Source organism: Poecilia latipinna, unplaced genomic scaffold (assembly GCF_001443285.1).
Source record: "Poecilia latipinna isolate Pla-1442-1.1 unplaced genomic scaffold, P_latipinna-1.0 Scaffold169, whole genome shotgun sequence".
In the NCBI taxonomy this organism is placed as follows: domain Eukaryota; kingdom Metazoa; phylum Chordata; class Actinopteri; order Cyprinodontiformes; family Poeciliidae; genus Poecilia; species Poecilia latipinna.
Window position 1 is genome coordinate 567,134 of NW_015112785.1, and position 12,941 is coordinate 580,074.

The 12,941-nt window shown below is 37.6% G+C and overlaps 2 protein-coding genes across 2 annotated transcripts in view; one reads left to right on the forward strand and one right to left on the reverse strand.

The window, feature by feature from the left end:
- Positions 1 to 4,662: 4,662 nt before the first annotated feature.
- On the forward strand, positions 4,663 to 11,169 carry tmed1b (transmembrane p24 trafficking protein 1b). Its single transcript, XM_015030017.1, has 5 exons — positions 4,663 to 4,975; positions 6,998 to 7,095; positions 7,204 to 7,393; positions 10,225 to 10,392; positions 11,023 to 11,169. Exons 1-5 carry the CDS (start codon positions 4,778 to 4,780, stop codon positions 11,071 to 11,073), a joined length of 705 nt encoding a protein of 234 aa, XP_014885503.1. The 5' UTR covers positions 4,663 to 4,777; the 3' UTR covers positions 11,074 to 11,169.
- A 1,351-nt stretch (positions 11,170 to 12,520) lies between these two features.
- The window catches only part of dnm2b (dynamin 2b), a 29,041-nt gene continuing 28,620 nt past the window's right edge, over positions 12,521 to 12,941 (reverse strand). Inside the window, exon 20 of the mRNA XM_015030024.1 lies at positions 12,521 to 12,806. Coding sequence (XP_014885510.1) covers positions 12,767 to 12,806 — 40 coding nt within the window. The 3' untranslated portion in view covers positions 12,521 to 12,766. The remainder of the gene's footprint in view (positions 12,807 to 12,941) is intronic.

Consider the following 12,941-nt stretch of genomic DNA (forward strand, 5'->3'; position numbering starts at 1 on the left):
CTACCTGCAGCAGATGTAGACAACGTGTTGCAAAAGACCAACATTCATGGTGCAACTTGTCCTCCGTCTTTGGATTTCTACACATAATTACCGTCATTGTCTTGTCGAGGAGTTGCTTCATTTACTTTTCTGCTCTCTTCCTTTTTCACCCCCCCCCAATCACAGTTTTACATGTGATTCATGTTCTTGTTGCAGAATGGCCCATTCAAAGTCCAGAACTAGATCCAACTGAAGATCTGTGACACGACCTGACAACTAATTGTTGCCTGTGTCTAAACATACAAACACAGCAGACTTTTCACATAAAAGTTTCATGTTATTATTATTATTATTGTTGTTATTAGCTGTATGCTAGTTTTTAGTTCTTTAAGCTGTATACTTATTGTAAAGTCTTTCATGTGATTCATGCTTACACATACTTTTTCAAGGCACTGCATTCACTCCAACGAGATTTAATCTCTCACTCTGCTAACTTCCTCTTCTTGTGCTCAATATGTGTGAACTGAAAAGTTTCTTGAGCATTTTCACAATGTTGATGTAAAATGTATTTTTTTATGTTAGGATATATATCCTATATTTAAACTAACCTTTTCTCTAGATCTTTCAAGTTTCCTTTTCTCTCTCTCTCTCTCTCTGTCATTGGAGGGAACAGTTTGACAAGACAAACTCCATACGGCGAAACCTCACAATTCACTCTGACTTATTTTCTGCCCACACACTGTAACCTCTCACACAAGCGAGACTCGTAAACTGTCTTGCTTAGTGCAGATGAAGATGCAGAGAGGACTGACGGAAGTTGACATGCCGACCAAATTAGGGGCCCTGCCTATAGGCGCCTGCAGCTTCTGCTCGTCAGGTGGAGGGACAGTAAGAACTAGAAATGCCCTGAGACGCATTAGGTCTCTGTGGGGTTAACCTTACTGTAAGGCTGGTGGCTCAAAACAAGAACTCTAACGTTGGAGGATAGTGGTTTCACACCAGTCTTTGCTAAGTCTCAAATAATGTTGAGCTGGAAGTTTCCTTCCACTCATCATGGCCGTTTCGAATGTTTTATTTGAGTCGAGGTGTTAGGATTACATAACATCCAAAGTCCAATCATGTTTCTGAGGAACAACTGGGCACACGAGTTTGGGTTGATTGTAGATTTTGTACTCATAAGTACAGAGTTAAAATTATAAACTTCAAATTTGCCTGTACTTGTAGAGAGCTTTATCAGGTGCAGAGGACTCCAAAGCTCTTTATGCTACATTCAGTCATTCACTATTTCTCACACACACACACACACACACACACACACACACACACACACACACGCATGTGAACTTGATTTAGAGCATGTCCAAGAGGGGACCTAAAAAATGTCCCCTCTTGGCTGGAGGGTCCCCTGTTGGTGAGTGTAAAACGACGCGAATGTCCCCTGTTGGATAGGTACGCAAGTGCACACACACACACACACACACACACACACACACACACGCACACGCGCACACACATTCACGCTGTAATAAGCTACAACTATTACAGTGTGTTATTTTGCCCATTAGTGGGTAAAATATGTATTCAACACATCACAATTTTACGTGTTAATTATATTTCTAAATGTGCCATTGGCAAGACATTTTCACCAGGTGCTTGTAAGCCACCCAAGGACTCCATGCAAAGAAATAAACCAAAACAAATAAATCCAGAAATGAAGTTTTATACCATTTTCCAATCAATCAGGTGGTGCCCCGACTTGATAATTTTGATCTAAATTACTAATTTTCAGACTACTGTTAGAATGTCATGACCTATGCTGGTTCAGCAATGACATCTTAAACCATAAAAATACATTTCGTCATTAAGACGAACGCTAGAATTAGACTTACTGTAAGAAGTGTGAGTGCTTTATTAAGTAGTCGTAGGGAAAAGAGTTCATCCTGACATACATGTAACACTGTGAGGTCATACCACCGCACATATTAGTGACATTTACTCTGAGGTCTTCAAATGTCGACACTTAACATTTTCCACCGCACCAAAACAAATTCCCCGCCAGCAGCATAAATATGGTTTGTTCTTACTTTTTCATGGTGACTCTTTGAAGAAGTGACAACCTGCTTACTTCCTCTTGGTTCGAAAACGGACACTAGTTTTCACAGTTAGTGACATATGGTAATTTACATGGACCAGTGATGAAGCGTCAACTTACTCAGGATGTGTGCCCACCTCTATACGACTGATATGACCCTGAACAGCAGCACACAGTGGGTAGAAAACAGGGGAGTGGATGATTTATACTGATTAAATAACAATTCACAGGAACCCCCCGATCCTCACAGCAAAATAAATCAAAGTAGCAATGTGTACTTTCATAAAATAACAAACTATATCTAAAGTAGGTAACACTTTATTTGACAGGGTGTGCATTGGACTGACGTTGTCATAAACATCACATAGCATCTGTTAGGAACATGAAGGAGTCTTTAAGGACGTCTATGGCATGAAGTGTAATTCGGTAAATAATGACACTTTTAATGCAAAGTTGCTCTAAAAGTTGCATTGAAAGTCCATTAAAAATGCCAACTTTGCATTAAAGTGTCAATATTTACAAAATAATGCAAAGTTGGCACTTTAAAAGTGTCATTATTTACCGAATGACACGTGATGAGAACAGTAAGATATTCATAAAGACTCCTTCATGTTCAGATATTATGTCATGTTTATGACAGCATCATGTCAGCCTTATGCTCACCCTGTCAAATATAGTGTTAATAAACACACACACTATAGAGAAAGGACATGCAGTAAATGTGTTTTAGTGCTTAGTCCACCATTTGACCCAGTGGCCTCTTCCCCACCCTCTCACATCCAGCTAAATAACATTTCCTATTTCTAAAAGACAAATTCCCCAGGTGATTTCATCTACCTTAGTTCCCCATTTGACAACATTTCTACCCTTTTTTGATTGCTGCTCTCTGACAATGACGTATGTTGTTTGCATTAAGGTCACATACATATTTGTTTGGGTTGTGGTTAGTGTTGCATGCAAAAAAAAAAAAAAATTCTCTGTTCCTGAAGGTTTGAAGAAGTTGTATTGTCTTTGATTTCTTTATCAATTTAGTTATGTGAATGACTGGCATTTCAAGAACCACACAGCCACAAGAAATAATTACTACAAATTATTTTTCAGTAGAGAAACTTTGATGTCAGATGTAGTACTAAAATCAACCTTCCTCTTGTATCTTTTATCTTTTCCTGTTAAGATATTTTTGTTTGTTTAGTATTAAGTAAAACTGTTGAATAGCTGAGTGAAAAAGAATATATGGGAGGTAAAAACATGTTTTATAGATGAAAAATGAAAAAGATTATTGTCTGAAACTTTAAATAGACAACTTAGATTGAAGTTTCTGAGTCTATCAGTTTGTTGAATGTTGCCTCAGTGGATTTCATGAGTATCATTACATCTGACGAACGTGGGTTGTCCATTAATTGGTGGACTTGCTGCTGTGCTTTGGATCATTGAAAAAGCAGGGTTGAATCTACTGTCACAAAGTGTCTCGTTCATATTGTTGAACTGAAAACTGAATGAAGCGCCAAAGTTCAGGCTCTTTTTTTTTTTTTTGAGTTATTTTGGCAAATTACTCCTGATCAAAGAAATGCTATGCTACAAAAGTGTACCACAGCCACCAAGACAAAACAAAAATATCACATTATAAGGTGAAGGCTATACTCTTCTACCTATATACATCCCATGTATAAAACATATAGTTTCAGACATGTAGTTCATACAATATAAATAAGTATATTGTTATGTTATGAGAGTGTACTTATTTATATTGTATGAATCTGTTGTGAAAGCTTCTAAAAGATATTGTCGGAACAGTATATTTCTAGTAAAGACGTTTCACATTCAGAAATCAATTGCTCTGTTTGTATGTTCAAAAGTTCAGTTTGCTGTAACAGTCAGGATGGCACATTAATTTGGAATCATTTTTGGCGAATTTTGTCTCTGCGCCAGATATATCTGTCAGTGTCCCCCTCCAGTCTAAATAAAGCATAGAATGAATGATATAATATCTGGGCCACGAATAAATATCTGAACCTGAAGCTTCCTGTGCTGCTCTCATGGAGTAATTTCAAATGCGGTCTCCTTGATCACTTCTGGCTAATTTTTCCTCCTTTCTTTTACTCAACCTTGCGTTATAAGTTCCTGTCCACGTAAATAGCAGCAAAAATCTCACCATGCCTCACAATGAACACCTGATCAGTTCCAATAGAAGATGTTTTCTCAGTAGCTTATCTTTGTCGTCATTGACTTTATGTTACAAGGTAAGCACATTGTATGTTCTAGCAATAAAAACAGTATTATGTTGTAACATAAAAACTAATTATTGTTAAAACAATATAGATGTGTGTTTGTACAATGTATTGTAATTATTTGTCCTTACTTTCATACAATATAAATATAATCCTGGAAGAACACAAATTGTTTATTGTGATAACGAAATATACTTAGTAATAATGCGTGATATGTTTTATGAAAGTATATTTTTTGTTTGTCTAAGGCGGCAGGTCTACACTTCCGCACAATTCCCATCACTCTCCCTTTAAAAGACGTCGGGTTGCTCTGATTGGTTAAGGGCTGCTACTCTTCCTCTTCTGATTGGTCACAACCTCTGCCTTTGTCAGCGGGCATCTGTCCAATCAGAACGTCGCAAAGTTGTTCTGCGGAAGACGGATGCGAGGAAGATGTTTGTAGTCAGATTGCCAAGCGTTTGAGCAAATTTTCACCGTCATGGAGGCTCTCCGGGGCAGAATGAGCTGCAGGGGAGGACTGCTTGGCCTGATCGTAGCCTTCCTGTGCTGCGTGGGCTCCGTGCAGTGTTTTGGGCAGAGCCAAGACAGCGAGTTTACGTTTCTGCTTCCAGCCGGAAGATCCGAGTGTTTCTATCAAACGGCAATAAAGAACGGTACGATGGAGGTCGAATACCAGGTAAATACTCAATAGTCAGTGAACACAGTCACTCATTGTCCTCACAAACAGCTACATGCTCATCTTTAAGGATTTTACACCAATACCCACTAGTTGAATTAAAGCTTTGTCAGTTTCCAGAAGCTGTACCGTGATTAAAATATTTTAAAATCGATATTTATCAAACACAATATGTATAATTTTTACTCCAAGGAGGACTATACCACTTACAAAGTGTGTATAGTATACATAGTATAGTGTTTAATGCAGGTTCGTTCATAGAAGTAATAGTTTTAAATTCACAAGAAGAGGGAATTACATAATTATTGCATCCAAGCCTATGTTCTATAAAACGTGCTAAGCTAAAAGTACACATTATCGTGTTTGTTGCCCCAAAATAGTGGAAGTTATATTTGGATGCATTTAATGAATAGAGATAATACATAAATGAATAAACTAATATAATCATTTCCAGTCACAAACCAGAACTTCTCAGCGGTAAATTGTTAAATTCATTAGTGCATAAATACAAACATTAAAAAAAAAGGTTTTAATTTGTGTGAAAGTCCAAATGATTTCTATTATCCAGGACTCCAAACAAAGCTATCAATAAACTATTGGATACATGTAGAGTTACTCGTTAATGTGAAAGGAGCATGCATTTCTGTTTTGCATAATCCAAAACTTCTCATTTCAAAAACCAGGCCACAAAAGGAAATTATTCACTTTTACTACCAAATATGTAGAAAACTCACAACTGTTCAGTATTTTCAGCTTTCCTGCTGTGACCAATGTGTCTAATATTAAAGCAGTTTTAGCTCCACTGCTGTCAGATCTGGGAGGGAGACGTAAATAAAAACGTGTGATTATAACCACATCTCATTGGTGAACTCATCATCACATAAATAGGAAATTGCTCTTCAAACTGTCTTATTTGCTGAGCGTGAAAGTCTCCGTGTTGGTGACGTCACTATAGAAAGAGGAAGTTGAAAATATTTCACTCGTACATTTATTTCTCATTTTATTATGTAGTTGTCATTATGTTACACTGTTTTTCAGTGCAAGTCCTTCTTTTGGAGTATATAGAACTAATTCAATATCTCAAAGCATCTTAAACCATACAGTCAGTCTGAGACCAGCCCAAATAATAAAGCAATACGATCAAATTCAATTGATTACTTTCTGAATGCTAAGGGACAGGGACTTATGTAAAGCCCCTGCAGAAGATATTTCTACATCTTCTGCAAAAGATATAATAATATTGTTGAGTTTTACATTTTCTACACTGCAAAAACACAAACTCGTTCAAAGTATTTTTAGCTTAATTTTTAGTACAGATATTTTAGTATACTTGAGATAAGACTAAAGAAACTAACGACTAACCTTTCAGCAACATATGGGAGCTTGTTTGTAAGTACGTAATTTTTTAATATTGATTAAAAAATACTGCTTCAACTGGCCGATTATTTCACTTACAAGACATTTCCCCCATGTTTTAAGGATCTAGTACTTTTTCATCAATATTAAGAAACTGTTTGCTTAAAACAAGCTCCTTTATTTACTGAAAAGTGACTTGTTAAATTGGTTTAGTCTTATTTCAAGTGTGCTAAGATATTTACACTAGAAATGAAACAAAATACTCTGTAAGATTTTTTTTTTTTTTTTTTTTTTTGCGGTGTGCTGTCCTTGAATCGTTTTGAAATTGTCACTGTGTTTGTGAATCTACATTTTTAAGAGCATACTCCTGTTGCTTCAGTGTGAATAAAAAAGTGGAGTCTTGCTACTCCACAGACGGTTGGTCCGTAACGCCGTGTTTGGAGAGCGACCTTTCTGCCGGTAGTTGACATTGTCTGTTTGCTCAGTATGTAGATCACCTACTGGTTTGTTGAGCGCATGTTGGCCGCACCTTTTACTGTTTGGGCATTTAGGAAATGTAGTTAATAGACGCAGCTGAAAGTGTAATTTCTAAACCAGATTGTGAAACAGATATAACGATTTGTCCCGTTTGCCTCTTTTGACCGTATGATCTGCCTGTCGTCCCAGGTGATAGCAGGAGCAGGTATGGACGTGGACTTCACCATCATCTCGCCCCAAGGAGCCCGCCTGATTATCGAGACGCGCCGCTCCGACGGAGTCCACGTGTAAGCAGCTTTATGTCCTTGATCAAGTTTCACACCACCAGCTTTACCCTCTTTTCTTTTTGTTTGTTTTTTTTTTTAACCTGTTTTTCTGCGTCTCTGTTGTCGCAGGGTGGAGCCCATGGAGGAGGGAGACTACGAGATCTGCTTCGACAACGGCTTCAGCCGCTTCTCGGAGAAGATGGTGTTCTTTGAGATCATCATCGAGGGACAAGGAGGGGATGTGGGAGGAGACGACGAGTTTCTGGGTGTAGAGGAGCCCGACGGGAGCCTGCTGGAATACAAGCTGGACGACATCAGGGTGAGAGAGAAACGGCAGAAGAAGGTCCAGCGTCTAAAATTGCGACGGACGCAACACGATAGAATGCCAGGTGTTTGTAACGTCAAGAAACAAGACGGTAATAACGTAGATCCTGTCAAATTGAACTGAAAACCATATGATTTGTTACGAAACGATCGTGAAGGGATAGAAAATATTGACCTGCTGCCAAAGAAGATATCTTGTCTGTCGTCAATGAGGCACAAGTACAACTCAGACTCACAAGTTTGAGCTTAAAAAAATCTTTTATGTAGGTAGAATGAAATCATTTCTGTTTTGTCACGATATCGCCACAGTATTTGTATAGCTAGTTGAAAATAAAATAGTAATTAAGACTATATATATATATATATATATATATATATATATATATATATATATATATATATATATATATATATATAGTCCTTGACACATTGCAGAAGGCGGTGAAAGAAAAACAGGGTTATTGTGGCACGCAGCTGAATTTTGGACTGCAGCTCTAGAAGGAAGGTTTTTTTTTTAATGATGTCCTCATTGTGGCAGAGGGAAACTACAGAGGCAGACCTCTACTTCAGTAGCTAGCTAGCGATTAATCCTACGTGAGTAAACCTTTAGCTGGATGTTTGCATCCAGCTTCAGAGGGTCTGGTTTCTATTTAGACTTGTAATTATAGAGTCAATGCTGCAAACTTTCACATTAAGAGCCTTATACAAAGTATTTGAACAGCAGTGTGTCTGCATATCCTTAAAAAGTCTTAAAAACACTTAATTCATGTATCTGAAATTATGCCCTCAAATTGTCTTAAAAAATTGGTTAGCATTAAGTGCATTAATCGCAGATCTTTAGTTAATCCTATGTAGAGATCCTATTCAGATTTCCGCTTTCACACAGGACTGCACGTTGGATCACAGTTTGACTCACAGAGGTCTTCACTGCATTGTGTGACTCCAACGGTTAGCTGAATGCTAATATGCACTCGCTAGTTAGTTAGCTTTGTTTTTGTTTTGTTTTTTTGTTTTTTTTTTTACATCCATCACGGACAAGTGCAGATTTATTTCCAGTTCATCTTTGCCATTTTCTCACTTCTGTAGTTCCAGTAATTGAAAAATATTTGAATTACTTCCACTACCAAAAGTAACACAAACATTGATGCTGATCTTCAAACTGTTAACTGATTAATTTTACATGAAAAATGCTAATTTTTCATCGTTATTTATGTACAGTTCACTCAAATAAGTTAACTTTATCTGTGTGGTTTTTTTTTAATTTATTTTTTTAGTTTAGACATGTAAATAGTTTTGAATTAGCCATAGCATTTTTAGGTACAGTGTATTTTTGTTGTCTTTAAGTGCAATGCTTTTAGATAGGGAAAATTACAGTTTTGTCATATCCTCCTTTCTTATTTGATAATGTTATAAACAGTAGGTCAAGCATGTTGGAGGTGGAAAAGGTTATTAAATGATTTGTTTTTGCTCTTCACAGATTTGCTGTATTTGACCTTTTTCCATATAGATTTGTGGAAGCGACGTGTAGAAAAGGCATCAATTTAAATATTACTGCCCCCTCATTAGCAGCACCGTTTCCTGGTAGCAGTTCTCATCTGAAAAGGGTAGTCGTTTTTTTGTCATTTAAAAATGGAAATAATGCTCGTCTGATGAATTGTTTCTTTGTCAGGAGAAGGAACACGTTTGGCTCGTGAGCCACAGAAAGCCTGAGGAAGTGGGAAATTTAGAAAGACGGACTAACGCAGAGTCGGCTTTTGGTGTTTACGGGAGACCTGCTGACATTTAGGAAAATGTGTCGTTGTGGCCTTCTGGATGTGGTTAGATGGCACCCAGTTTATGCTGAACTATTGTATGTAATCTTTAGCTAATGGGAACGCGCCTCAGCGGCTGACAAGCTTAGGTAGGAAATAAATCATGATCTCAAAGGCATGCTTAGAAAGCCATAAAAAGTTATTGATGCTCAACCTGCTAAAAAATATGACTAATATTACTAGTTTCTAAAGAGTACCTATGTTTGGACTTTGAGTTTATGTTCTTAGAAATATGTGAGCAGAGTAATTTGTTTGGGGAAGTCCCTCCAGGACTGTTATTGGCTATCTATGACTTAGAACCTGTAAACATCTACTGTTTTAGGTCATATTTTAGGTCAATACGTGTCTGTGTGTGTGTGTGTATATATATATATATATATATATATATATATATATATATATATATATATATATATATATATATATATATAGAGAGAGAGAGAGAAATGTCGTCAGCTAATCAAGCAGACTCAGGGTGTTTGTTTGCGCATCCTTAAAAGGGCTTAAATTTGTGTATCTAAAATTAAGGCCTTAAAAGCCTTAGTTTCAAAAAATGATTTGGCCTTTAATAAGTTTATCACAGATCTCAGATCTTAAATTTTGTCTTAATATGATTGTTTAATCTTTTTTGTTGTTTTTTTGCTGGACTTTTTTGTCAGGTTGTGTTTGAGTCGCACTAGGATATATTCATTGCGTTTTGTCTGAGATGATGGAGGCCACCGCTAACTCACTGCTAACACACCCCTGGTAGCTGTTCTTTTTTTTTTTTTTTTTGGGTTTTTCCGGGTAAAACCAACTTTATCGCCTTCACCAGTTGGCGTGATGAAGGTATTTCCGTGAAGATATTGGTCTTAAATTGCAGTCATTGTGGTCTTAAAAAGTCTTAAATTTGAGTGAAACCTGCAGAAACTTCAGAACCTGCAGACGAGACTCGTCCTCGGTGTAGTTATTCTTTCTTTTTAGCATTAGTTTGTTTGACTTACACGCCGTCGCTCTCTGCTTGGTTTCCCCTCAGGAGACCATGGAGTCTCTGCACAAACGTTTGGAGCGAAGCCGGCAGATGCAGACGGTCCTGCGGGCTTTTGAGGCGCGGGACCGAAACCTGCTGGAGGACAACCTATGGAGGGTCTCGTTCTGGTCGTGTGCCAGTGTGCTGGTGATGCTGTGTGTGGCCCTAACCCAGGTGACCGCCACACGACCCGTTAATTCACTGCACATTTTAACCAGACGTTACAAAGTATGACGCGTGTTCATCCTCCTCACTGATTTTGTACATTTAAGTGATGGTCAGTGTGATTTGACATTTACATATTTTTATTCCACTTTATTAGTAGTAATAAAGTGGAGTGTGTGTTTTACTTTGGATTTTTTAAATATCTTCCAATACCAGTGTCTTTTCAAAATGAAACTTTATTTATTGGTCTTAGATAGAGCAAATTTGCATTATTACGCAATTAATTAATTTATCATCCATCCGAATATATATATATATATATATATATATATATATATATATATATATATATATATATAAATGAAGGAATAAGAATTTGAGCATTTATTTGCTCCAATACAGCAGACTAAGTGCTGTAACTGCAGCCAGTAGTGCATCTATTTAATACAGACCTGAATAAATATGCATTTAACTAAAACATTTATATTTTAATTTTCTGGCTTGATTTTTTACGGATTTTTTTTTTTTTTTTTTTTTTTTTTTTGCAGTTTTCTCCAGGAATCTGCTGCATTTATGCTTCAGTAGTGTAAAGAGAAATGTGTTTTTTTGCTGATTTCTGTGCCCGTCGTCTTTCCGCAGGTCTACACCGTTCGCAAACTGTTTGACGACAAGCGGAGAGTCTGCACATAGAGAAAGTGTGCAAGACAGATGAATAAACAGACTGTGAGCAATAATGACATTTCATTAAATCACAAAGTGCAACCAGAAGGTGAAGAGGTATGACAATGTGGAAGTTGGGTCAATTCATTTTGTTTAGTGCCTTTAATGCCACGTCTGGCCCACAAACCGATAAGGAAATGCGCATCAAAGCCGTCCTACGCCTCTGAAAGGGGGTGAAGGGGTCGGGATTTTACGGTAAAGGTAGACTGTTCGCCCAGTTGCTGGATAATAATGACAGGATAATAACGTGCAATAGTGTTGACTCTGCAGCTGCGTTTGTTTTAGTTGGTCTCAGAGTTGATTCTGGTGTTTTTCTTTTTAAGGGTCCTGTTTAATGAGTCACATTTGTTTTAGTCTTTTGACGTGTGTGGGAAGGAGGGAAACTTTCACAAACTGACTGCCAATCGCAGTGTCGTAGGACACACCGACTGCGTTTGTGTTTTAAACTTCAACCATGTTTTTTTTTTTCTTTCAGATGACAAAAGTGTCCTTTTTGTTCATGCAGAGGCATTTTATGTTCACATGTCCTGTAAGATGTAACAAATCAGCTTTTAGTGAAAGACATTCATGACAATAAAAGCATCGTTTTACACTGAAAGAACGCAGAACGGAGCCGTTTTTGCTTTTCGCCGTATGAAAGTTGATATGTTCTCTGATCAGGGAGCTCTGTGAATGGCTAAGTGACACAAAAATGTTAACAAACTATCCAGTTTGGTTTAAGTTTGTAACTTGATTTGATCAGCTGTTCAATCTTTAAACAGTGGATCAGAAACTGGATCGGGTCTCAAGTTTTCTCAGACGTCACTGGAGTTCTAGTTCTGAGTCAGAAAAAGGTGGGATTTTATTAATATTCATGGTGCCATTTACTATTAGCAATAGAGGGGTTCTTATGCATTAAAACACATGCAAAGTTGGCACTTTTAATGTACTTTTAATACAAATTTTATTGCAACTTTGCATTAAAAGTGTCATTATTAACTGAATGACACTTAATGACAACAGTTGTAAATATTCATGAAGACTCCTTCACGTTCATGTCGTCACGTTCATGTCGTCACCCCGTCAAATAAAGTGTTCTCTACAGAGTTGTACCACATATACACACACACACACACACCATATGCATATCTAATTCATATCTAATTTCATTCATGCCATTTATTTTCATTTGGAGCCTTTGTGGGTAAATCCAGTGCTTGCGGACCTGAATTTTTCCCACCTCAACATCTTCTTTGCATCGCCTGAATGTCTCCCCAGGCCGCCTCAGAGTTCTGCAGAAACATGTTTTTATTCAAGTTGTTACTCAAGCTGGAAAGCATCTGAAATAAATGTGTCACGAAACCTCTTGGCGGGCTGTAATTTACAACTACCTGGAAATTTAATCATAAAATTATCACCACCAAATAGTTTGACCTGAAACGTCTGAACGGTATTTATTTAGCCACGGAAAAAGATTTACAGTAAATACAGCGCATGTTTACTATTGATATTACCATACTTACACAGCAAATTGGGGGTTTTTCAATTCTGTTTAAGAAATTCTTGATACCTGTTATCTTCTTTAACCAAACGATCTTACAACAAAAAATAAACAAAAAATAAAAATTGAGTTCTTCCAGCAGAGTCCTGCTGCTGATTCTTTGTGGCCGGGTCGGAAGTTTCTTCACATGGGGTTCAGACGAGAAGGAGCGTGTGGCGGCCGCCTGTGTGAGAGGACCATGAACACAAACACCTCCGGTTAGTTTCTGGCTCTGTTGAAAAGCAAACTTCACTGGAAAGAAAGGATTCACACCGAGGTCTTCTCTAACGTCTGGGGGGAGGGGGGGGGGGGGGGGGGG